This window comes from Crinia signifera, chromosome 8 (assembly GCF_055691185.1).
Source record: "Crinia signifera chromosome 8, ASM5569118v1, whole genome shotgun sequence".
Lineage (NCBI taxonomy): Eukaryota > Metazoa > Chordata > Amphibia > Anura > Myobatrachidae > Crinia > Crinia signifera.
The window spans coordinates 110,823,876-110,849,081 of record NC_139224.1 but is presented as its reverse complement, the minus strand read 5'-3'; the positions used below and the strand labels follow the sequence as shown (position 1 = coordinate 110,849,081).

At 44.9% G+C, this 25,206-nt stretch overlaps 1 protein-coding gene across 1 annotated transcript in view; it reads right to left on the bottom strand.

Moving 5' to 3' along the window:
* Positions 1-23,916, bottom strand: part of LOC146026366 (flavin-containing monooxygenase 5-like) — a 34,953-nt gene extending 11,037 nt beyond the window's left edge. Inside the window, exons 1-5 of the mRNA XM_083156977.1 lie at positions 23,772-23,916; positions 10,916-11,067; positions 8,148-8,336; positions 6,550-6,712; positions 999-1,141 (exon numbers count right to left, since the gene is read on the bottom strand). Coding sequence (XP_083013103.1) covers positions 999-1,141; positions 6,550-6,712; positions 8,148-8,336; positions 10,916-11,047 — 627 coding nt within the window. The 5' untranslated portion in view covers positions 11,048-11,067; positions 23,772-23,916. The remainder of the gene's footprint in view (positions 1-998; positions 1,142-6,549; positions 6,713-8,147; positions 8,337-10,915; positions 11,068-23,771) is intronic.
* Between the last annotated feature and the right edge of the window lie 1,290 nt (positions 23,917-25,206).

The window sequence follows — 25,206 nt, the reverse complement described above, 5'->3', positions numbered from 1 at the left end:
TGACTGCATGATTTTACACTGCAATATAGATCTCACTTTGAAGAAAAACCCCACCCAAATCTAATTCTCTCTGCACAAGTTACATCTGCCCCAGCCGCAGTGCACATGGTTTTGTCCATCTAAGAAGGATTTTGTCAGAAAGAATGAACTAGAATAACCCCCTATGCTAGGTGGCACCTGTTATGACTAGCCACTTCTCACTGGTCAAGTGGCCACAACCCTTCCAGTAAATGGCCACGCCCCTTAGTGGGTCTCTGTGATTGCATTTCCCTGGTGGGCCCTTTATGCCCCAGTCCGACACTATTTATATCTCTCTAATTTATCACTCTCCAGGGTCTAGTACAGGCATGTCCAACATTGGCCCTCCAGATGTTGTGAAACTACACATCCCAGCATGCTTTGCCACAGTTTTGCTATTAGAGAATGCTAAAACTATTGCAAAGCATGCTGGGTAGTTTCAAAACATCTGGAGGGCCAACGTTGGACATGTCTGGTCTAGTACATCTGCCACTAGCTTACCTGAGCTCAAGCATGGATATCCTTAATAGCTGGACTGTAAGGGAAGAGTTGGGAAAACTATGGTATATGATATAATGTAATCTGAACAGATGAGACATTGCAGGCCCCACAGCAAACTAAACAGTTACAGTAATGAACAAAAAAAGAAGGGACTGCTAGAGAAATCAGTGATTTTCCTGTTTTTAATTAGGAGTAAGAAGACACGCACCTACAGAGCTTACTCCTATGACTTGACCTACTACATATGTGATTGGCTAAAATGACAATCCAAACATCAGGCGAATGCATGTACTATGCAGTAAGTCCTATAGCAGGCCTTTGCTGCAAACCACAAACAGCACTGGTGAGATAAGTGATTGTGATCATATTCAATCACAGAGAACGTTTCATATTTAGTTTAGCTCAAACGACATATAGCTTTGAACTCTATAGAAAGAGTAGCACTCTGTAGCAGTCATATGAGCTCCTCTAATACGCACCTGTTTAGTCACAGCGCTAAGCTCCACAACAAGATCCACTGCTGTGTTTCCAATACCAACCACTACGACTCTTTTGTCCCTGAAAGGTTCTGCCGATTTGTAGTCACGGCTGTGAAAATACTTGCCTTTAAACTTTTCAATGCCTGTGAACATCAACAGATGACAGTGAGAAAACAACAGGGAAAAACTAATGTCTTTAAACTACTGTTAAAAAGAGATTGTAACATGTAAGTATTAGCTTTTGGGGAACAATGATTGTCATATAATTCTATTGTTAAATTGGGAACCTACAGATGTGTCTACATACATCTATCCACCGTGCACTACAAGCCCCATGACACAAAAAAAAAAATAGCTCTGCGTGACTTGGTAGCGTCAAGTATCTGTGCATGCAATTTTCTTAATTAAAATGCAACTCATTTGCACAACAGAGCAAATGTAATGCACAAGCAGCTTCTGTTGATTAAAATGATATGCTTTATGCCTATACTGTGTGTGTGACTTTGGCTGTATCTGTATATGATTTTCCGTGAAAACTCTGTACCACAGCATTTCCTATGTAGATACAGCTGTAGTTGCACACACGTTTTTATGGAAAAGTTGCCTGCAAAGATGCTCGTGCTACTGAGTCACACAAAGCTCACTCTTTATGTTGTATGGCACTTGTAGCGCATGGAGCAGGGCCATCTTAATATATGGGTTCAATGGGCAGCTGACCAAGGTTCCCCAATTCTAGGGGCCTACAAGCTGGGGCAAATTGGGTTGTGGGTATCTGACTACTGAGATTATTTGGAGGTAGTAGAGAATGTTGATTGGTTGCTCTGATTGTGAATTACACAATATCAGTGCAGCCAGGCACCATTCTCTTCCTGCTTCCCAGCCTGCAGCCAGACAGTGGGCCAGATGTACTAAGCTTCAAAAGTGATAAAATGGAGAGTGATAAACAGTCAGCCAATCAGCTCCTACCTGCCATGTCACAGACTATGTTTGAAAAATGTCAGGCAGGAGGTGATTGGATGGATGTTTATCACTCTCCATGTTATCACTTTTGAAGCTTAGTGCATCTGGCCCAGTGAATGGCTGTTAACATGCTGACAGGTAGACCGCTGTAAATATAGACCAATTAGAATGGTGATAGCCATTGACTGTATTGGAAGCAAGTGAAGTGATGATATGGGACCACAGGAGGGGAATGTTATTATGTTTTTTTGTTTACATGGGTGTGACGGGTCCCCAAATGCATTGCTTTGCCCAGGGAATATAATATGGTTAATTCGGCTCTGGCATGGAATAGCACCATGAAGGGTTGTGTAACGTGACTAGAGGCTAAATGTATGTGGACTCATCTGTAAGCTCCTTTGGATCCTAGAATAATGTCATACTGACATTTGGGGGTAAATTTACAATACGGACAGTTTGCAATTTGAGGTAAATCAGTGGAAATTTCCAGAGGGATAAAGGCTTAGAAACTGGTAGGTATCAACCATGGTTTTCAAAAATAGTCGCAACCAATAGCCATTAAATATTGTATTTTTGACTCCCCTCCCCAAACTGCCAGTGAAGCCCATTGGTTTTTAGACTACAGGAAACCCACCTAGACTACAGGAAACCCACCACTTAGTACACTTAACCCTTGGGATCACAGCTGAAAGATATTGAGCAGAACTGCTTTATAAAACGTAATTCAGCTTCAGTGAGGTTATTTTCTAATATAAAGCTATTAAACTCGTCGTTTAAACAATAGATGACAGCGTACCCAGCCAATGTGACGGGTGACGGGGTCTTGCACTAGCATGTGTATACACTCTTGCCGATACAGGGTGTGGCACAGGATGCGGCATGGGTAGAAATGTCTTCTGACAGCCCTGCAGCAGGGTTGACCAGAGGACATCAGTAACAGTGGGGGAGAGTGTATTGGGAAAACACACTGTCTGATATGCACTCATGTAAACACTCCCAGCCAGTAACATGGCAGTTAGGAGCTAATTGGCTGTTTTTTTTAATCAATCTCCATTTTATAACTTTTTAAAGCTTGATACACCTGGCCCTGGGTCTACAACCTTCTAGCTTATTCACTATTAGTGCAGCAAGTTCCATTGTGCTTTACAATTGCAAACAGTGATTTAAAAAAAAAAACTGGATAGAAGTGACAGTGAAAACGGTAAAATAGCCTTGCTCGCAAGCTTAAAATCTATAGGGATATAGGCATTGATACAAAAGATAGCTGTTTTCTATTGCATAATGGTCTAGTCAGGCTGCAAACAGAGGCGTAACTAGATATTCGTAGGCCCCATAGCAAAAGTTTGTAAGGGCCCCCTGTTTAGCAACTGATGGTGATAAATGTATGCAAAACATATTAGTTTGACAGCAAAGATGGGCCCCCTTCAGCTCTGGGCCCCATAGCAGCTGCACCCCCTGCACCTATGGTAGTTACGCCCCTGGCTGCAAAGGTTGTTGGTAGACTGCATGATACAGTACGTTGACCCAGCAATGGTGGCCAGGGGTCAGGAGAATGGGAAAATGGGAGAGAAAATAAGGTAGGATATGTGTGCACTGTGCAGTGGGGATGTAATTGGATAGGAAATGTTTATGAAGATTATGTGGGGGCTCAGGGATATGATAAGTTTGCCTCAAGAGGTGAGTTTTCAGGAAACGCTTTAAGGGACGGAGATTAAGGAGAATCTTATTGTACATGGGAGGACATTCCTTAGAGTTGGTGCAGCCTGAAGAAAGTCCTGCATTTGTGAATGGGAGCAAATAATACGTGTCCATGAGAGACGTAGATCTTGTGAGGAGCGAGAACATCAAATTATGAAATATTTTGAGATAAGCAAAGATGTATGTTGGTAAAGTTTGGTTAATGGAATTTTGTGGAAGTAAAAGTATTTTATATTGAATATCGAAGAATACAGGTAATCAATGGAGGCACTAATAGAGCAGTTTTGCAGATGAAGCACTATGGATTGTAGTGGTGAGAGTCTGTATTGGGGAAGAGCATTAAAGAGACTATAGCAATAATCAATGCGGGAGTTGATGAAAGCATGAATTAGAGTTTAGCAGTGTCTTGTGTAAAGTATGGTCATTTCTTGTATATGTTTTTTAGATGCATGTAGCCAGAGCCGGCCCTAGCAAATAGATTTTGGCTGGTGCCCCCTAGCACTGCCACTAGTTGCACCTCTGACCCTGCACCCCTTTCCCAGCACCATCATCACTCATGACAGCAGTCATCATTTTGGTGCTCCTACCCTCTTTATTTTAAATAGAAATAGTGCACACATTTGGCACGCATCCCAAAAAGGGGTGTGTTCTCACTGGGAAGGGGCATGGCCACACAATAGTACCCCCAATTCAAATTATGCCACACAGTAGTGCAACTGTATTCACATTATATCATGCGATAGTGTCCCTTATTCACGTTACATCACTTATTAGTACCACTTAACCTTATACATAGGTGCGCGCACATTGAGAGTTAGGGGTGCACAGGCACCCCCTAATGCTGTGCCTACCCTTATAAAAACATCCCTGCCACTAGCAACCAGCAATACCTTTTACCAAAGTATTTTGCCTTTTAGAACTGTATTCCGTTAAAAGAAGCACCCATCAATCAATTATGTGTGTTTTGTACTGTTACTTGTACTAGACCATTGTGATATCACTGCATACCTGTGTCATCCATATATGTTTATGACTGTATTTGCATGTACTGTTACACAGAGTAATTATAAAATTAAAACTGAAATAGGCAGGAGATTATGGTGTGGCTGAGAGATGTTTTATTTTGTAACGAGAGCAAATAGATGATGTTAGAATGGCCTGATTGGCTGTGTAAGACACACCCAGTAGGTGGTGCTAGGCACACCCCTTTGACGGTGCACCCCCTAATTAAATGTGCTGCACACGCCTATGACCTTATATACTTTACTTCTCACAGTCGTGCCCATTATTCACATTACATCACACTGAATTGCTCTTTTTTCACATTAGACCACACAGTAGTGCCCATTCTATGTTACACCATACAGTAGAGCACCTTTTACACATAATGCCACACATTAGTAAATGCCTTTATACACATAATACCACACAGTAATACCCCTTACACATGACATACTGTACATTATTAATGTCCTTATAAACATAATGTGCATTACACATTATGCCAACCTTTATTAATGCCCATATACACATAATGCCACATAGACATATGCCGTACATTATTAATGCTCTTATAAACATAATGCACAACCAACCCACCCGCAGACAGCACTTGCACAGCCGCTAACACTGTGACCTCTGCCTCTGCTTGGATACAGATGTTTCCTCATACATCTTGCCTCAATAGGCCATGCAGCACCTGGCCAGTTCTGCTAACATCGGGCACCTTTTTTGCTGAAAATTAATCTTATTTGCATTGTTATGTGACCAGGACACACAAGCAGCTTCCAATAATTAAAATGATATGCGGCATGTCTATATTCTGTGTGCGACTATGGCTGTACCTGCATACGGAATGCTATGTTACAGTGATTTCCATGAATACACTATTTCATATGCAGATACAGCCTAACTCACACGCAGAATATAGACATGCTGCATATCATTTTAATCAGCAGAAGCTGCTGGTGCCCCTAGGCATTCCAAATGCCCTAGGCAGTTGCCTAGTTTGCCTATGCCTAGGGCCGGCTCTGCATGTAGCATGATTTTGAGGAAGATTGAATGTGGGGAACAAAGGACAGTTCTGCGTCAAGAATGACACCAAGCAGCGAGCTTGAGTGGTAGGAGTGATTGTCGTGGTTTCAACAATGATAGTTATAGTTGGTAATTACTATTGGTCAATGGAAATCTAATTGATTCTGGGTACTTGTTTCCTAGCATGGCGCCCACGATTTTGATCATAGTACATCTTATACAATCACATCGCATGCAATATAGCGGCATGCAATGCATGCAATGCGATTCGATTTTTAATTGTACAAGCACCCTGATGGGTGCTTACAATGTTAAATGCACACCCGTTGTCAATGCCACCCTTACTATCAATGCCAACCCAAAGCGTGGCAAGCGCAGCAAGCCCGCAAGGGGCGGCGGTACGCGTCCTCCGACCTTTTCATACCCCCACTATCCACAACGGCGTGGAGTTGATTTTAGATAGTGTGGTAAGGACACGGATTACTTTACATGTATTCCGCGGTCCCTCGTGTGAGCCCAAGAAAGCTCCAATCAGCAGCTTTTTTAAAGTCCCGTGTACCCAATCCCGGGTACAGAACCGTTCACACTGACCGCATCCCGGGTCGATTCCGGAATCTACCCAGGTCAGGACCTGTTGATGTTCATCCCGGAATATTCTTTCAAGACCCTTTCACACTGAGCTAAATCCCGGGTTGATGCGCGTTCATGTGCAAAACCCCGGGATATTTTTGCAAGTGTCAAAGGGGTATGATTTATTCCCCCTTTGGTGGATTAGCAGCAGGTAGCATACATGTGAGGACTGCACTTTGATCTAATATTACTCATGCATAATATGTGACTAAACAATGTAGAGCAATACCTGGGAATGTATGAAGTGGTAGAAATGCAGTTGAGTGGTGACCAGAACAGACCAGTACAGCATCAAAGACATGTGACTGCTGTTTTCCTTCAGTCTCTGTGACCACATCCCACTGACCAGTGGTGAGAAAATCTGGACGTTTCTTAACGCTTACAACAGCGGTCTTCATGTAAAGAAAATAGGAAGAGAGTTATTTCACATCATTTGATTTATCTATATTGATGATCTATCCCTATAGTTTAATCTATAAAATAAAACATACCAATAAGTTACAGGGAAGGGCAACAAAACCAACAACCCAACTAGCATTCACAGCGCTGAGGTCATGGGTTCAATACCCACCATGGCCCTAACTGTGCGGAGTTTGTATATTCTCCCTGTACTTGCGTGGGTTTCCTCCGGGTACTCCGGTTTCCTCCCACAATCCAAAAATATATTGGTAGGTTAATTGGCTCCCAAAAATTAACCCTAGAATGTCTGTGTGTGCGTGTACATGTGGTATGTGGTATGTGGTATGTGGTTTATCAACTGTAACTTGTTTTAAAGTTGTTGCGTATGATAAATAGTGCTCCAGCCAATCAGCTCCCTATTGCATTTGACAAATGGTGCTCCAGCCAATCAGCTTCCTATTGCATTTGATAAATGGTGCTCCAGCCAATTAGCTCCCAATTGCATATGATAATTGCTGCTCCAGCCAATCAGCTCCCAGTTGCATAAGATAAAACTCATGGATAAATCAGACACAAAAAATCTACATTTGGCAACTAAGCTGAGTTTGTAGATGCATAAAAGGAATATAAAAGTATTGTAGCAAATACAGAAACAGAGGCTGTGCAGGACTGATTTTAAAGGGCCGATTCAAACCTGTTCGTTCAGGTCCGAGCTCGGCCTCTTCCCCGATGTTCGGGACCAGTTCTGTATGTGCCTGGACGGGTCCTGTGATGTAGGAAGCAGACCGGCATCAGACTGTCAGTGAATGCAGTTTGATGACATTTGGGGTCATGGAGGGGGAGGCAACAACCTCTGTTTGTGAAAGCAGAGTTTTGTTGTGCTTTTAGGGGAAGGAAAGAGGACAGTGATCTCCATTGCTGGATGGAGATTTCCTGACCTCTGCCATGGGTGACTTGTGTCCCCTGGGAGCTGCATGGCACCCAAAGGTGAGTCAGTGATTTGATTCTGTGTCCTAGGATGCAAGTAAGATCATTACTGCAGCAGGCGTCTGCTTGTAATAGAGAGCAGTGATAGCCACTCCGCCTACATCTGAATTAGCTCCATGGTTACATTTTAGTCACTAAGGGAATCATAAAGATGACTTACTCAAGTCAGTAGTTACAAGTAAATAGGTTGAACTTAATGGACTAAAGTCTTTTTTGAACCTTAATTACTACATTGTGTTAGTATGGGCCACATGTATCAAGATTCAAAACGTGATAAATGGAGAATGATAAAGAAGAGGCCAATCAGCTTCTACCTGTCATTTTTCAAACCCAGTCTGTAACATGGCAGGTAGGAGATGATTGGCTGGCTGTTTCTCACTCTCCATTTTATCATTTTTTTTTAAGCTTGATACATTTGGCCCTATGTTACTAGGTCATTACCTTTACTTGGATACATTTCATGAGGTGAAAATGCTCAGCATATTGGCGGAAATACATTAGCAGTTTGGAATTATGCATATAATTCGGGAGGTCATCAGGAATGGGGTAATCACTGTAACACATCATCTCCTTGGATGTATTGATGATCACAGAATGGTAAATACTGGCTCTGCCATCTTCTGGGACTTCCTGCAATAAACAAGATGTATGTAACTTTAGCCTTTGAAGCAGTGATGAACTGTTTATACAATACATAACACTGACATCTAACTCTATTGGTGTGTACACACATTGGCCCTTATTCTGATTGAGTCGGATGGCTGTGTGTTCGGTCGGATGGCCGATGTTTTGAGTTTGCGCATGTGCAGAGGCGTTTCTGCGCATTTGCGAACGCCGCGCATGGCTGAATACGGCGTGAATTCCACACAGAAAACAATCGGTCGAGCAGGGGGTGGTGAGGGGCGTGAAGGGCTGTTTGAGCTCATTACCATATGCGTACGCCCCACGTTTTTATGGGCGTTCCCATGAAAATGCTGGGCATACGTATGGTAATCCGGCCATGACGCACGTGTGGGGGGGGGGGGGGGGGCAGCTGACATAGCCAGATGGCCTCCGATATCCCTGCTTTCGCACGGAGAAATGTCCGAGTGGTCTGGAGCACTCAGGGCTGTCTGACCGCTCAGTCCATCTGAGGATGGGGGAGGTTCCCACAGATGGGGGAGTTGTTCACATGAAACATCCACTCGTGGTCCGTTCGCTCAGTGTCTTACCACATTCAGACAGTGTGAGCGACCCATACGGGAGGCTGGGCTAAAAACACTCCGTGGCCATCTGAAAATACGCATCCGTCCGAGTCAACTAGAATAAGGGCCATTGTAAGATTACTTTGCTATTTGACTAATGCTGTGTACACACGGTACAATTTGACATTCGATTTTGACTATATAGTCAAAATCGAATTGGGATTGCATAGACATCCAAAGTCGATAAAACATGTTTTTAAGCTTTCTATCCCGATTCGATGCTGATGCGCGCTCCCGTTCAGCTGAAATCGAAAAGCCAAATAGTCAGGGCAGCAATGACTATATAGTGCAGATTGAATGTAGATATGCGCATGAGTTAGCAAAGATTGCATAGCAATTGAATCTTATGGTGTGTACACATGGTACAACTTAGCCTACAATTTTTTACTATATATTCAAAATTGCATCAGGATCACATGCAGATCGCACAGGTATTTTAACCTTGCAATCCCAATGCGCGATCCTGCACAGCACAAATCGAAGCCAGATAGACAGGGCTGCATTGAGTGTACAGATCTGTACTATATAGTCAAAAATGCATGCGTGTCTTTTGGCTTGCCGTGCGATTTGATCCAGATGCAATCAGGTCGCATCGGAATCAAAGAGCATGGCCACCGGCCGTGTGTACACACCATTAGTCGAATAGCAAAGGAATCTCACTGTGTGTACACACCATTAGTCGAATAGCAAAGGAATCTCACTGTGTGTACACACCTTTAGATTCGATTGCTATGCAATCTTTGCTAACTCATGTGCTATTTACATACAATTCATACTATCTACATTCAATCTGCACTATATACTCATTGCTGCACTATGTATTTGGCTTTTCCATTTCAGCTGAACGAGAGCTCGCATCGAATCGGAATAGAAAGCTTAAAAACATGTTCTATCCCCTTTCTATGTCTATGCATTCCCGATTCAATTTTGACTATATAGTCAAAATCGAATGTCAAATTGTACCGTGTGTACACAGCATATGTATGTATCTGAAAAGAAGCAAGTGACCTAAAATAGTGAAATGTCATAACAAGTGCACAGTGCATACAAGTGGTATCAATGGTGTTGATCAATGATCAACAAGATGACATCATTATTGGATAATGCTTCACACCCGCTCAAAAACGTTTTGACAGATCGGTGTAGCACTTTCAGTGATAGGTTGCTTCACCCTAGATGCTCAACGGAGAGATATCGCAGATCTTTCCTTCCGGCTGCAATTAGAATGTACAACTGTCATGGTCTGAAGACCTGCATGTTCCTAGATTCTTGAGTTATATTGTTTGGATCTTATCTTATTATGTGTGTTCTTATTATATCTGTACTTGAACCTTGCTGTAACACTGAAATTTCTCCATTGTGAGACGAATAAAGGGATTCTATCGATCTATCTATCTATCTATCATTCATTCACTGCCTTGGTGACACATGCTTCTCACACAGAGGGGCCGATTCAGGATCGCTCGTGGCAATCCGAATTTGGCCCCAGCCAAAATGGACGGAGTTTGCGCATGCGCATTTCTGCGCATGAGCAAACCCTTGGAGTGAGGGCCCAGGGTCGGACACAGGGACGGACCAGAGGAATGCACAGCGTTTAATGGTCGTCCCCATAATAATGCTGGCCATTCCCCTGGCAACATGGGTGGGCCGATGCCTGCCGGGGGTGGGCGGCTAATGTCACAGGACGTCAGCACCCGCCCCATCTTTGGCGATTTGCAGAGGAAATAAATGTCAGTTCAGACTGATAAATCACTCGATGGTCAGCGACTATCTAATGATGTCTCCTGCTAGGGGCCCCTTGTTTGGTTCTTGCACCTGGGCAGTACAACAACACTTAACATGGGTACATACAGTCAGTGACAGATTAAACCCTGTGAAGGCCCCTAGGTAGATGAACGTGCACCATGGGCCTGATTCAGACCTGATATACCAATAACCATTAACTAATAAATATTTACTGTATACCTTAAATCTCCAGAGTCCTCCAATGTCATCACTCCTTTCAAAGCAGGTGGGCTCCAGACCTTCATCTAGGCAGCATTTAATGGCAGTTAAGCCACTGCAGCCGGCACCAATCACTGCAACTTTCTTCACCATGGTTCCAGAATGGAAAATTGCTAAAAGTGAGAACATCATAATCCATTTATTTAGGTGAGTCATAGGATCAATATAAATCCACAAATACTTATTGGACTATACTAGTTAGATAACAGTAACTTAACATTGGCAGAATTAGGACACAATTAGAATATTAGAAGTAAATAATAACATGATGGATTTAATGGAATGACAGAAAAGTAGCCAGGAACTGATATATATTTATTTCTTATATAGCGTGCACATATTCAGCAGCGCTTTACAGACAATACTTGTATATTCTCATCAGTCCCTGCCCCAGTGGAGCTTACAATCTATATTCCCTGACCACATGTACATTACACGCACCCATTCATTTTGGGGTTAATTTTTGTTAGGAGAAAAATAACCTACCATATATATGTGTGTGTGTGTGTGTGTGTGTGTGTGCGCGCGCGCGCGCGCGTGTGTGTGTGTGTGGTTTTTGGAATGTGGGAGGAAACCGGAGTACCTAAAGGAAACCCACGCACGGGGAGAATATACAAATTCCACACAGTCAGGGCCATGGTGGGAGTCGAACCCATGACCTCAGTGCTTTGAGGCAATAATGCTAACCAATACAATATGCATACTGCCCTCATATAAGATATAAGACTATAGTTAATGTTAGCTACATGGGGACATAATAGAGCTTTGTTTACAAAGCAAAAAAAGGACACAAATGGGTAAAACCATGTTGCCCATCTTGCAGAAGTAACATATGCAGAATAATTTAGATTTGGGTGGGGTGTATTAAAACTGTAATCTAAATTGTAATGTAATAATAAAGCCGTCTAAAGGCCGATACACAATAGGAGATTTGAACTCCCATTTTGAGGTACTTTGAGCTCAAAATCTCCTAGTGTGTATCAGTGACGTGCGGTGAGGTCAGTGGCTGGTGAGGCACTGGTCTGTAAGCAGTGGTGCAAGTACAATTTTTTTCTTAGGTGGTACCAAAAATGGTTGTGGTCAAGTTTCATAACAATAGCGGCATGGTCACATTATGCCAAACAAAGTAATGCCCCTTAAACATTATGACACACACCGTAATGCCTATGACACAATATGCCACATACCGTAATACCCATGACACATTATGACACACAAGGTAATACCAAGTACATATAATACCACACTACATAATGCCCATTACATATCATACCACACACTGTAATGCCTATTGCATATTATACAACGCAACATATTGCCCATTACATATTATGCCACACTGCAATGCCCATTAAATATTGTGCCACACACCGTAATGGCAATGACAGAATATGCCACACAGCGTAATGCCAATGAAACATTATGCCACACACCGTTATGCCCATTTGGACATTATGCCACAAATAGGTATGCCGCTGACACCTTTTTATGTCCCACACACAAAAATGCCCCTAGCAAATTATGCCCCAATAGTAAGGTTTCTAATTACTCATTGCCCTGAGTTTCTTGGCAAAAGATGCAGCTTTCTGCATCTTCTCCCAGAAGCGGCAGCACTTCCGGGTATTACTACACATGCAATGGTGTAATAATACATTTTGGGCCCTTTCATGGAATATTAGTGTCGTTTAAATGCAGAATACCCTGTGCAGTGTGGGTTAGATGCATAATGCCCCACTTTTGTTGCTTAAAATAATGCCTCTAGTAGGACTTAACGTCCTACATGCTTGTTGCCATGGAGGTTACATGCTCATTTCCATGGGGGTTACATGCTTGTTGCCATGGAGTTTACATGCTTGTTGCCATGGGGGTTACATGCTTGTTGCCATGGGGGTTACATGCTTGTTGCCATGGGGGTTACATGCTTGTTGCCATGGGGGTTACATGCTCGTTGCCATGGGGGTTACATGCTCGTTGCCATGGGGGTTACATGCTTGATGCTATGGGGGTTATGGCTGGCTGACACTTAGTAGAATTTGACGACAAGAGGCATTAGTGCATACTCACCCTGTCCTCCTAGGCCTGCAGCTCCAGCATGGTGATGACACGCAAGTTGATTGATTGACAGGTGAAGACCTTCGTCGGCAGCCTGGACTGTGGCCTCTCCACCATGTCCGGCAGAGCAGCCAATGTCCATCCATGCAGCGGGCCAGGCGGGTGGAGGGCTTCAGGACACCGCTGCTCCTGGCCTGGGGACAGATGGTTGGAAGGTTTCGGGACACCACTGCTCCTGGCCCGGGGACAGGCGGATGGAGGGCTTCAGGACACCGCTGCTCCTGCCCTGGAGACAGCGGTTGGAGGGCTTCAGGACACTGCTGCTTCTGCCCTGGAGACAGCGGTTGGAGGGCTTCAGGACACCGCTGCTCCTGCCCTGGAGACAGCGGTTGGAGGGCTTCAGGACACCGCTGCTCCTGCCCTGGAGACAGCGGTTGGAGGGCTTCAGGACACCGCTGCTCCTGCCCTGGAGACAGCGGTTGGAGGGCTTCAGGACACCGCTGCTCCTAGCCTGGGGACTTCTCTCCCCCCCTGGCCGCCGCTGGAACAGCCTTCACAGCAGCACTCCAGCCAGGACTCCTCACTGCCACACTAGCAAAGTTCTACAGCAGTCGCAGCTGTCCGGTCTAAGGTAGCGCATCCCACCCACATTGATGAGCAGGCTCCGCCGGACATAGGTGCCGATTTATGTTTTTGCTGGTGGGTGCTCAAGCCAAAATATAGTGGAGTGGCTTCATGGGGAAGGGGTGTGGCCACAAAATAATACCAATTTATATTACAGAACACAGTTGTCTCCAATATTCAAATTACTGCAACAGAGTTCCACATACATAAATGCCCCCACAGTGCAGGTATATAAAGGCCCCCACAGTGCAATTACTCCGCGGACAGAATACACTCTTCCCGGCATACCGTTTCCCAGGTGGTGGGTCCGGCAATGTGGGTGCTACAGCCGCATATTAGCAAGTTAATATGGCAGCCCAGCAGTGGGATTCGGGTCTGTGGGTGCTCATCAATTTCTGTGGGTGCCCGGGCCCTTGAGCACCCACAGAATCGGCACCTATGCCGCCGGACACAGATGTTCCTGTGTCCCGACCCTCCTGGCCTGCCTGTACTGGTGCCATCACTGAGGTGGGTGAGGGCAGTGCAGTACGGGTGCCGACAGCGAGGGGAGAGGGGAGGGATGGGGGTGGCATTCCGATGGCTTCAGTGACAGGGCTGAATGCACGCCCCTGTCACTGCGGCACTTGTAGTGGTGCCGCTTCTACTAGTTTTTTTAAATGGGCTTTTACAGCCCTCTGCATGTCCCCAGCCCATGCCCGCCCCCTGCTTCCAGCCTTTTGTAAGGGGCAGCTGGAGGCACCGCCTTCGGTGCCTCCGAAATTACATAAAAAATCTAGCAACAATGAGAAGGATTAAATTAACATAAAGAAAATACTTATGACACAGACTGTGTCATAAGTATCTTCTTTGTATTATTTTAATCATTAATGACAGGGGAGGCTCTGCCTCCCCTGCCTCCCATGACTGCACGTCCCTGGTGTGTATAGGTGGCCGATGAGCGCTGATGCTTGCTGCGACATCATTGCTGACCACCGCTGGCCATTGCCGACTGTTAGCCAGTATTACAGGGCGAATTAACCACTTTCCATAGTCTCCTACTGTGGAAAGTGGTTCACTGACCAGTTTTTGGCCAACAATTTTCATAGCATTGCTCATTTGAAAAAATGCCCAGTGCGTATGGGGGTATACATGCAAAATCAGAGAGTATTTACATTGCAGAGAAACAATATAAATGTATTTGTTACCCTTACAATATGGTTTATAATGTACTTAATCTGGCCCATTTCCCAAACCCAAGAAAGATGCTTAAGACAAATATAAAGGGTAAAAAGAGATGTAACTTCAGTCCATTGAAAGATGAATGCATCAGCCATGCATAATCCCTACAGATACTTCCATATTTCAAATTCAATTGATAGCTAAGCCCATTACCATGTGTACATACTGTACAATATATATTTGTTGAGAATACGCAGGGCATAAAGTGGTCATGCAGAGGTGGGGGAACTTATTTCTCTATGCCACCTAATTATACCCCATCCCCTCATTAGGCAGAGACAGGGCCAGTGGTAGGGTTTTTGGCATCCCCATAAACTACAGTAGAATGATTTTCTGTGAGAATTACTGTGCAGGGCCTGTGTGGAGGTTAAATTGTTGCACCTCACCATTAGAGGAGGTGGAACTCCGTTCCACCCCATTCCATCTCACTTTAACCCCCACCCGCCCACCCGCCAGCCAGCCACATATATACTTACATACCAGGACGGAGTCCGCCTGTCAGCGATGTGGGTGGGAGCCAGGATGTGATCAGTGCGGGTGGGAGCTGGGATGCCTGTCAGTGCTGCGGTGGTCCCAGCTCCCGTCCTGGCTTCATTCTGATATGAAGAACGGACCATCAAAAAATGTCTGCCCCCATACAGCAGACAGTTTCAGAGAACTGTCTGCTATATGGGGGCGGACATTTTATGATGGTCTGTCTCCATAGGCTTAGAATGAAGCCAGGACGGGAGCCGGGACCACCGCAGCGCTGACAGGTAAAGCTGCGGGGTTGGGGGGGCATTGCAATAGCACCGCAGCCACCCAGCACCCGCACTTCCACTGCGCTGCCCCGCGACCGCGGGGGCTGCGGTGCTATTGTTACGCCACTGCCCAGTGCCCTGCACAGTCACTCACCACCAGGGCAGTCCAAGGCTCCAGCTCCCAGGCCTTTGGCACACCTTCTCCCATCGGCGTCTACTGAAGGTGGGAAAGCAGGGAGGGGAGGCAGCATCTGCGTATTGGCCCCTCTCCCCTGCACAGATCATGTAATCTAATGACATCTAAGGGTGGGCTTACAGGCTGACTGGCAGCCAGCCCAGCCCTATTATTATATACAGAGTCCGGGGCAGCAGGTAAAATGAAAAAAATTAGTAAAAAAAAAAAAAAAGCAACTAAACGACAGGAGGGGGGGGGGGCACGTGCACAGTGCCCCCCCTAAATCTGCCCATGTAAGTGGCTGCAGGGACTGCTGGGAGGCATTGATTGAAACCCTCTCAGTAAAAATGTGGAAAAGAAACCCATAGGCTTCTATAGGGTAAATCCAGAGAAACCATTGCTGGGCTGAGTACATATGAAAATGTGGTAAAAACCCTGCACAGTGTTCCAAATCCCTGGAACTTGTCTATAACGATCCCTTTTTTTTTTCTTAAATACAGATCCAAAACACAAAACATGGAAGGGCTGTGTTTTGGAACAGATCCAGTCCCAAAACACGTCCGAAGATATAGACCCAAAACACAAAACACAAAAAGTGCCCGGTGCACACCCCTACAAAAAAAACCAAGTAGTTGGAAAACACTGCAGTAATACCAAAGATTAAATTATAAACCATAACCTGGCTGATGCAATACACCAGGTGTGAAGTTGAATATATTAAGTCAGATAAATCTTATCTATATTATTACAGTTTTATATAAAGTATTTTATTTCTCACCAGTTATTTTTATAGTGCACATTTTCTGAAGTGTTTTTCACATCAATCTCTATGGGATATTGTCATTAGGTCGACAAGCATTGGGTCGACACCATTAAGTCGACATGCAGAAAGGTCAACATGGTTCTATGACTTACAAAAAAAGGGGGGTTTTTTTAGTGTAGCGCTCCGCTCCTTGGGTGTTGGGTGTGTGGCTGACCCTGATTTGAAAGAATATGCAGTGGGTTGGTTTTAAAACAATTTTACTTCAAATGGTGCAGTCACATAAATGATAAATTACATATGAAACATTTGTTGTTACAGTTGTTGCAGTTAATTGATACATACACTGTTTACAATAATTGTGCAATAAAACAGCAACTCAATGAGTGTTGCGGGAGTGGGGGGGGGGGAAAGAAGGGTATTGGGGGTTTTTGAGGGTTTTCCCTCTGATGCGGATGGATTCTGGGGGGGCAGTTTGTTTTTACAGTACAGTCCCGATGTTCCCACGGCTGCGGCGTCCCGCTGTGCCGTTCCTTAAGTTAACTGTGCTGGTGCCCGGCTGCCGGAGGCTGCCCGTCAGGTGTTCTAGGCTCGGAGGGTGGTGGGGAGTTCTATCTCCTCGGCGTGAGCGGTGTTCTGGCTTGCTTGGGTAAGGGGGCTGTGGTGGTGGGTCTGGGCGCTCCGTGTGTACCCTCTCCCTATCCAGCCGGCAGCCAGAGGTGTCCGGTGTTGAACCGTATCCCCCGGCCGTCTGGCGCTGTGGGTATGGGACGTGGAGCGTCTGGCAAAGGCCGTTGGCAGGGGGAGCTTTTGATCACTCCTTCCCGCCCCGGTGCCTTGCCTACGGATCCACCAACTCACCTGCTCCCGTTCCCTGCGTCGCTTGCTGTTGCCCGTCTTGTAGCGCTGGCTGGATGGTGTCTCGTGCCGCGGTCTACTTGCTGACGTCACCGCTCCGTGCCCGGCTTTGTCCTTCGTGCGGCAGTCTTCTCCCTGGTTCCTCCGCTTGGTTCTTACCACTGCAACTGTGTATCGAATCATCACAAAGGTCAACATCTCATTAGATGTCAACACACCGAATCGGTCGACATCTGCAATTGTCCCCATAAATTGTCCCCACATGTCAACGCATCATTTCTGTCGACATCGGTAATCAGGCACTCATAATATGTCAAGACAGCAAAACTGTCAACATCCGCAACATTGCACCAAATCATCACAAATGTTAACATCTCAGTAGACGTCAACACATCAAATCGGTCGACATCTGCAAATTGTCTCCACAAAAGAACATCACAAGAAAGCATGACATTTCACCAGCCATATACCTGCAACAGAGGATCACTGAAAAAGACTGACATTGAACCAGCGTAACCATGGCAACATGAAGCAAGAAACCTCAACCAATCAGCACGCAAGCCCGCCCAAGAACCCGCCCACTGCCTATAACTAGGAGTGGACAGAAACATACCACAAACTCCCTAGAAGAAGGCCAGCACAAGGCTGAAACGCGTTGGAGAAGCTACAGCAATCCACACAATCCATACCCAAGCGAGTAAGAACCAAGCGGAGGAACCAGGGAGAAGACTGCCGCACGAAGGACAAAGCCGGGCACGGAGCGGTGACGTCAGCAAGTAGACCGCGGCACGAGACACCATCCAGCCAGCGCTACAAGACGGGCAACAGCAAGCGACGCAGGGAACGGGAGCAGGTGAGTTGGTGGATCCGTAGGCAAGGCACCGGGGCGGGAAGGAGTGATCAAAAGCTCCCCCTGCCAACGGCCTTTGCCAGACGCTCCACGTCCCATACCCACAGCGCCAGACGGCCGGGGGATACGGTTCAACACCGGACACCTCTGGCTGCCGGCTGGATAGGGAGAGGGTACACACGGAGCGCCCAGACCCACCACCACAGCCCCCTTACCCAAGCAAGCCAGAACACCGCTCACGCCGAGGAGATAGAACTCCCCACCACCCTCCGAGCCTAGAACACCTGACGGGCAGCCTCCGGCAGCCGGGCACCAGCACAGTTAACTTAAGGAACGGCACAGCGGGACGCCGCAGCCGTGGGAACATCGGGACTGTACTGTAAAAACAAACTGCCCCCCCAGAATCCATCCGCATCAGAGGGAAAACCCTCAAAAACCCCCAATACCCTTCTTTCCCCCCCCCCACTCCCGCAACACTCATTGAGTTGCTGTTTTATTGCACAATTATTGTAAACAGTGTATGTATCAATTAACTGCAACAACTGTAACAACAAATGTTTCATATGTAATTTATCATTTATGTGACTGCACCATTTGAAGTAAAATTGTTTTAAAACCAACCCACTGCATATTCTTTCAAATCAGGGTCAGCCACACACCCCACACCCAAGGAGCGGAGCGCTACACTAAAAAACCCCCCCTTTTTTTGTAAGTCATTAACCGACCCGGAACGGTCAACCGGGCAGTGAAGCAGCTAGCACCGCACAAGAGAGGACAGTGCGCAGACTACCAAAAAACTTTAACAACATGGTTCTATGTCGAGAGGTCATCGTGTTGACACAAGAATTAGATCGACATGGGCAAGGTCGACAGTCAAAAGGTCGTTCACTGTTTTTTGAGCCGATATGTGCCAACAGTCGGTATTTCATGCCCTACCATCCACTAGGGCATGGTGGGAGAATAAAATAGTGTGCCAAGCATAGCGAGGCACCATGCCCGAAGCATGGCGAGCGCAGCGAGGCTGTACGGGTTCCTGCAATTTTGAGCAACGCCCCTGGCTTTCATCACTATGGGGGCTTGAGTTCACCAGTGAAAAAAAATCTTATTAACCCTCTGCAGCTGAAGTCAACCAAAATGAAAAGTTCAATCACCAATCCAGACACATTTAGAAAATAAATTAATTTGGGAACTAGGACAGAGTTCAATGTCTTTGTCTCATATATAATTCAATGTTCTGTAGGTATTTTCCCCAAAAGAAACTAAGCAAATATGTTTCACCTTCATGTAAATTCAATACAGGAATAACATTCCAAAATTTGTGGGAAAGGGTGTTGTCATGCCTTATAGCATAACTTTCTATTGTGTTCAATTGTTTCTGTGTTTTGCATAATCCACTCCTTCCTGTGGTCAGCACAGATCTATACCAGGTAGTTTGTCCCCCTTAGCTTTTTGTAGCTATCTAGCAATGCATTCTGGGACAATGATGATGCTAGTGGCCATATTAAGTTTCCACATGGATTCAGGCAGACAGCTCACATGGTCCAACCTGATGCAGCATTCGATGGTGAGTTTATCACTCAAAACTATGTCACCCTAAACTCATTTAGGCAGTTATGTATGCTAGCAAAACTAGTTACACTCTAGCATATACCTTTTACCCATAATGCCATGTCTGTATGCACAATGTTATGTGTGCTGCATGTTTACCTTGCATTTTCCTATGTGCAAATTGTAATTGCATGTTTGTTTTATTTACAGTTTTACCACAATTCACTTGTATATGCAATTCACATCAACTACAGTATATGCATTAATTTCAACTATATGCAACTCCACTTCATTTCATGTCTATGCAACGTTATGCCTATTACACTATCTAATCAATCATCGCATATATACACGATCCCTTTACTGAATAATAAATACCGTTCTTCAGACATCGTATCAAGATTGATTATTGAAAAGTAAATGGAGGGTTATGCTGTAAGTTTAGAATTTGCCAAGTGGCTTATGCCCCTTTCCCACTGCAGCCTTAAAACGGTATTTTGCCGATTTTTGAGGGCAAAATACCGTTTAAGGCTGCAGTGGGAAAGCGCCAGAGTTGAAATACCGTTTAAAGTTAAATGGTATTTCAACCCGTGTTCAGAGCAGGGTTTTACACGGTAATCTACCGTTTAAGAGGCAATGGGAATGCATCTTAAACGGTAGAGATGATGGCTAATTTTTTTCAGCCATCATCTCCGTGTGTGTACGCTGCCGGGCTGAAAGATTAACCACTTTCAGCCCGGCGGTACGCCCCGCTGCCACCCCCCGCCCCCCCCCTCCCCTCTCCTGTCATACTCACTTGTCCACGGCGCGCTGCCCCGCTGTGTCCGGCTGGCTGCTGCTGCGGTGGATAATCGCGACGCTGGCCGGGTCCGCCCACATGCGCCGCCTCCCTCCGTCCTGCTCCACACGGAGCAGCACTGGCCACCAATGTTTGATTTTGTAAGCCAGTAATATATAGATTGCTGGCACATGCCAGCAATCTATATATTTCTGGAACCACTGGGCACCAATGAGAATCGTAAGCCAGTAATATATAGATTGCTGGCACATGCCAGCAATCTATATATTTCTGGAACCACTGGGCACCAATGAGAATCGTAAGCCAGTAATATATAGATTGCTGGCACATGCCAGCAATCTATATATTTCTGGAACCACTGGGCACCAATGAGAATCATAAGCCAGTAATATATAGATTGCTGGCACATGCCAGCAATCTATTTATTACAGGCACCACTGGGCACCAATGATGCTATGGGAATGCATCCTTACTGTTAATAGGCAACAATTCCACTGATTGGTTGTTGCCTGTGTAGTGTCATTTGTGCTGTAAAAACGTTTTGAAGAGCTAAAACGTTTTACCTGCAATGGGAATGGTACTTAAATGGCATTTGAAACTGTAATCTGCTGCAGTGGGAATGCTAAATACCATTTAAGATTACCTGTAAACTTAAACGGGTCTGCAGTGGGAAAGCAGCATTAGTGAGAGACTGAACAGGTGTCACAGCATCCAAGCAATATAATCAAGTCTTTCCGGCTGGCCATATACTCTCTTAATTTATACACATTCATGGGGGCATGCCTAGTACTCTGTGAGCTGCTGGCCATGTCCCCAGTTCCTCTATCTCCCACATCCACACAGGATCTATTCATGGCTGGTCTGCTAAGCAGAGCAGCGAGTGACAGGTGGTCTCCCAACTGCCACGCCCCACTACAGGACACGGTTGTCTGTGGGTGAGTCAACTGGACAGACTCAAAAAAAATGGGGCTACAGGACTTTCCCATGAAAATTGGGACATTTGGGAGGTATACTTTCACCTGACTTCTGAAATGGCTGGTGGTGACAGTAGTAAGCCTAAGGTGACATGGCCGTGCTTGCCATTTGTATACACATACGCACACAAACAAACAAACAAACACTAGGGTTCATTTTTTAACCTTCCTGAATGTTTTTTTTATTGTGGGAGGAAACACTTATTTTGTTAATTTTATGCAGATTTTTTGATGCATCATTGTATTTTGGAATTTGACAGATAATATATCAAAGCTTGTATATCACATAGCCAAATAGTGCTAAAATAATGGAGATACTTGTTTATCTAAATTAGTCTAATTTCCTCCTTAGGGAAATCTCATATTTTCCCAATTAGAACCTATTTTACGTGTAATATTTGGGGCCTTATTTTGGTTCATTCTTTCTGACAAAATCCTTCTTAGATGGACAAAACCATGTGCGCTGCAGGGGGGGGCAGATGTAACATGTGCAGAGAGAATTAGATTTGAGTGAGTTATTTTGTTTCTGTGCAGGGAAAATACTGATGCTTTATTTTTACACTGCAATATAGATCTCACTTTAAAGTAAAACCCCACCCAAATCTAATTCTCTCTGCACATGTTACATTTGCCCCACCTGCAGTGCACATGGTTTTGCCCATCTAAGAAGGATTTTGTCAGAAAGAATGAACCAAAATAAGGCCCTTGGAGAGGAATAGTACAGAAATTACAGAAATTCATGTAAGCAACACAGTTTAATGCTGCAAATTAAACATTTTAATTAAAAACACACTACTATTTGCTTTTCTGCTTGTTCTTTTCCAATATATCCTCCCCTGGAATTCAGAATAATTCATTGCCAACATAACCCACGTTCCCTTTCTGAAAGATTCACTTGTTGTATATGTCTGTTGCAATCAGTCTTCTCATTGGCTCATCTACATAGTGGCCCCTCTTGGAAAGTAGACAACAATTTACCCTCCCACAAGGAATACGTCCAAGAACAACGCCCTTCCTCAAAGCACTTGAGCTTAACCATAAACCTCCCAAATTGCTGAAAGCTTAGAAGTCCGTAAACACATTTTGTGCATTCTGTTATTCTGCATTGTAGTGAAAGGACTTACAATCCAGTGCTCTTGTGCCATCTATGGTTATAGAATGCTATGGATAAAGCTGCATAGTGTATACTATCTACCCACTATTTCTACTATAACAAAATGTATTTACTCTTCGACATATTATATATAATTGACATTCATGCTTCTTGACCACTAACCATATGTTTTACAAAGAAAGTGATACTGGCACTGATTCTGAGTTGGGAGTAAAACTACTGTATGCTGCACTGCAGGTGGGGCAGGTGTCACGTGTGTAGGGAGAGTTAGATTTGGGTGGGGTTTGCCCAAATTCAAATCTAAATTGTAATGTAGAAATAAAGCTGCCAAGTATTTGTAGGATGTGGCTGAAAGTATTTATCCTGCATTAAAATAATAATAACTGTATTTTCAACTCTTGCATTTGTTTTTACATATACAAAGTTACTTGCTTCTTTTGCTTTGACCCCACCTCAGAATTAGTTCCACTGTCTTTCCCGATATGAATTTCAGGTAATTATGTCATACTGTGTCTGCAATTCTGTTGCAAACATAAAACCGTTAACAAATATATTCTAAAAGCATACAAATAAGCCGCATAACAAATAATCAGAAATAGGGTTTCTGTCTACACCAGGGCCCTTATTCTGGTTCACCCGCGAAGGCAAATTCCTTCTCAAATGTACAAAACCATGTGCACTACAGATGTAACATGTGCAGAGAGAATTACATTTTGGTGAGTTATCTTGTTTCTGTTCAGGAAAAATACTGACTGCTTTCACTTTACACAGCAATATAGAGTAAATCTCACTTTGAAGAAAAACTCCACCCAAATCGAATTCTCACTGCACAGGTTACATCTGCCCCCCCCCCCCTTCCCACACACACATACACACACTCCTGCAGTGCACGTAGTTGTCCATTTGAGAAGGAATTTGTCTTTACAAGTGAGCCAGAATAACCCACCATATACTGTAGCCTTCGTCTACATAAATGAAATCTACCACAGGAATATACAGTGATACACTATTCAAATGTGCTCAAGAAGAATACAGGCTCTAAAGATTATCTAAGATTATTATTACAAATATTATAGCATTATACTAATTATGTAAGATCACTTACCTGAGTCGTTCAGGAATAATATGTTTCTTCTTATGTGCTGCTCTCTTAACAAAGAATGAAGTGGGTTTTTTTTTTTTTTTTTCACTTTCCCCTCCTACTTTTTTTTATATCTCTCATGAAAAACAAACTTGGAAGTTGGAGAGTTGCCCTGTATCATGTTAATGTTCACTAAGACACAAATCTGAATAGAACAGAAAGACGGAAAAATGGGGGGGGGGGGGACTGGCTGTGGTTATGATGACATGTGATAGTCTACTTGGCTAGGTCACTGAAATAGTTCAGTAATACATGGTAGCTAAACAACAAATTTAAGAGTGCACTGATAGTAGTCACATACCTCCCAACTGTCCTGATTTCACCAGGACAGCGTTGTTTTTCTGAGACTGCCTAATCCAAAGACATGATGCCAGTTGGGAGAGGGGTTACATTTACCATGTAATATTTGCAGCTGATTCTCTGGAAACACCCATTTTTTGGGGTTAGCTGCAAATATTAAGTATTCCCTAAATGTATCATGGAGGGACTGCAGCAGGAATCTCCTATCCCTGCTACGTTCCCCCTTGCACTGTCACCAACCGCATCCCCCACAGGGTTCTATGGAGGATGTGCTGCTGCCTGATGTATCAACATCGGGCAGCATCGCAGTGGCTCCCGGGGCTACCGCCAATCTAAGATGGCGGTAGCCCATACAAGGCCCCTGTCCATATCATGGCCGGCAACAGAAATCTTGGGGCCCCATAAATTGTTATTACTCGGGGCCCCCCACCCCTTGCAGTCAGCCGCCCGGCACTTGATTGCTGTGGGTGGCTGACACATAACACCCCCCCCCCCCCCCAACAAGAATATTTTCGCTGCAGACTCGGGAGGGGAAGCTTCCTGGGGATGCCTGTTTAAACATGCAGCTCGCAGCCACCGCGCACTTACACACATTGACATCTGACATGAGCCCGTGCTGCTGCGGTGCTCATGTCGGTGTATGTAAGCGGCGGCCGGAAGCTGCTTGTTCTGACAGGCATCCCCAGGAAGCTTCCTCTCCCGGGTCTGCAGCGCCGTGGCCGCAAATATTCTTGTTAGGGGGGGTTATGAGTCAGCTGCCCACAGCCATCGAGTACCGGGCGGCTGACTGCAGGGATGAGTGTCTGATTCTGGGGCCCCTCCGATGGTCGTGCCCGGGTCAGCTGTCCCCTTTGACTTTTTTCATATCTCTCATGAAAAACAAACTTGGAAGTTGGAGAGTTGCCCTGTATCATGTTAATGTTCACTAAGAAACACAGTCGCCGGGCCTGGTCCCTGTACATTGCAGAGTACTACATTCTGATGAAAGGAGTGCATATTGCAATGCAATCCTGGGTGGTAAATGCCTCCCAAATCACATTGCATAAGCGATCCCTTAATAAATGGGCCCCTTAGAGAGAGTCTGGGGGCTGACCAATGG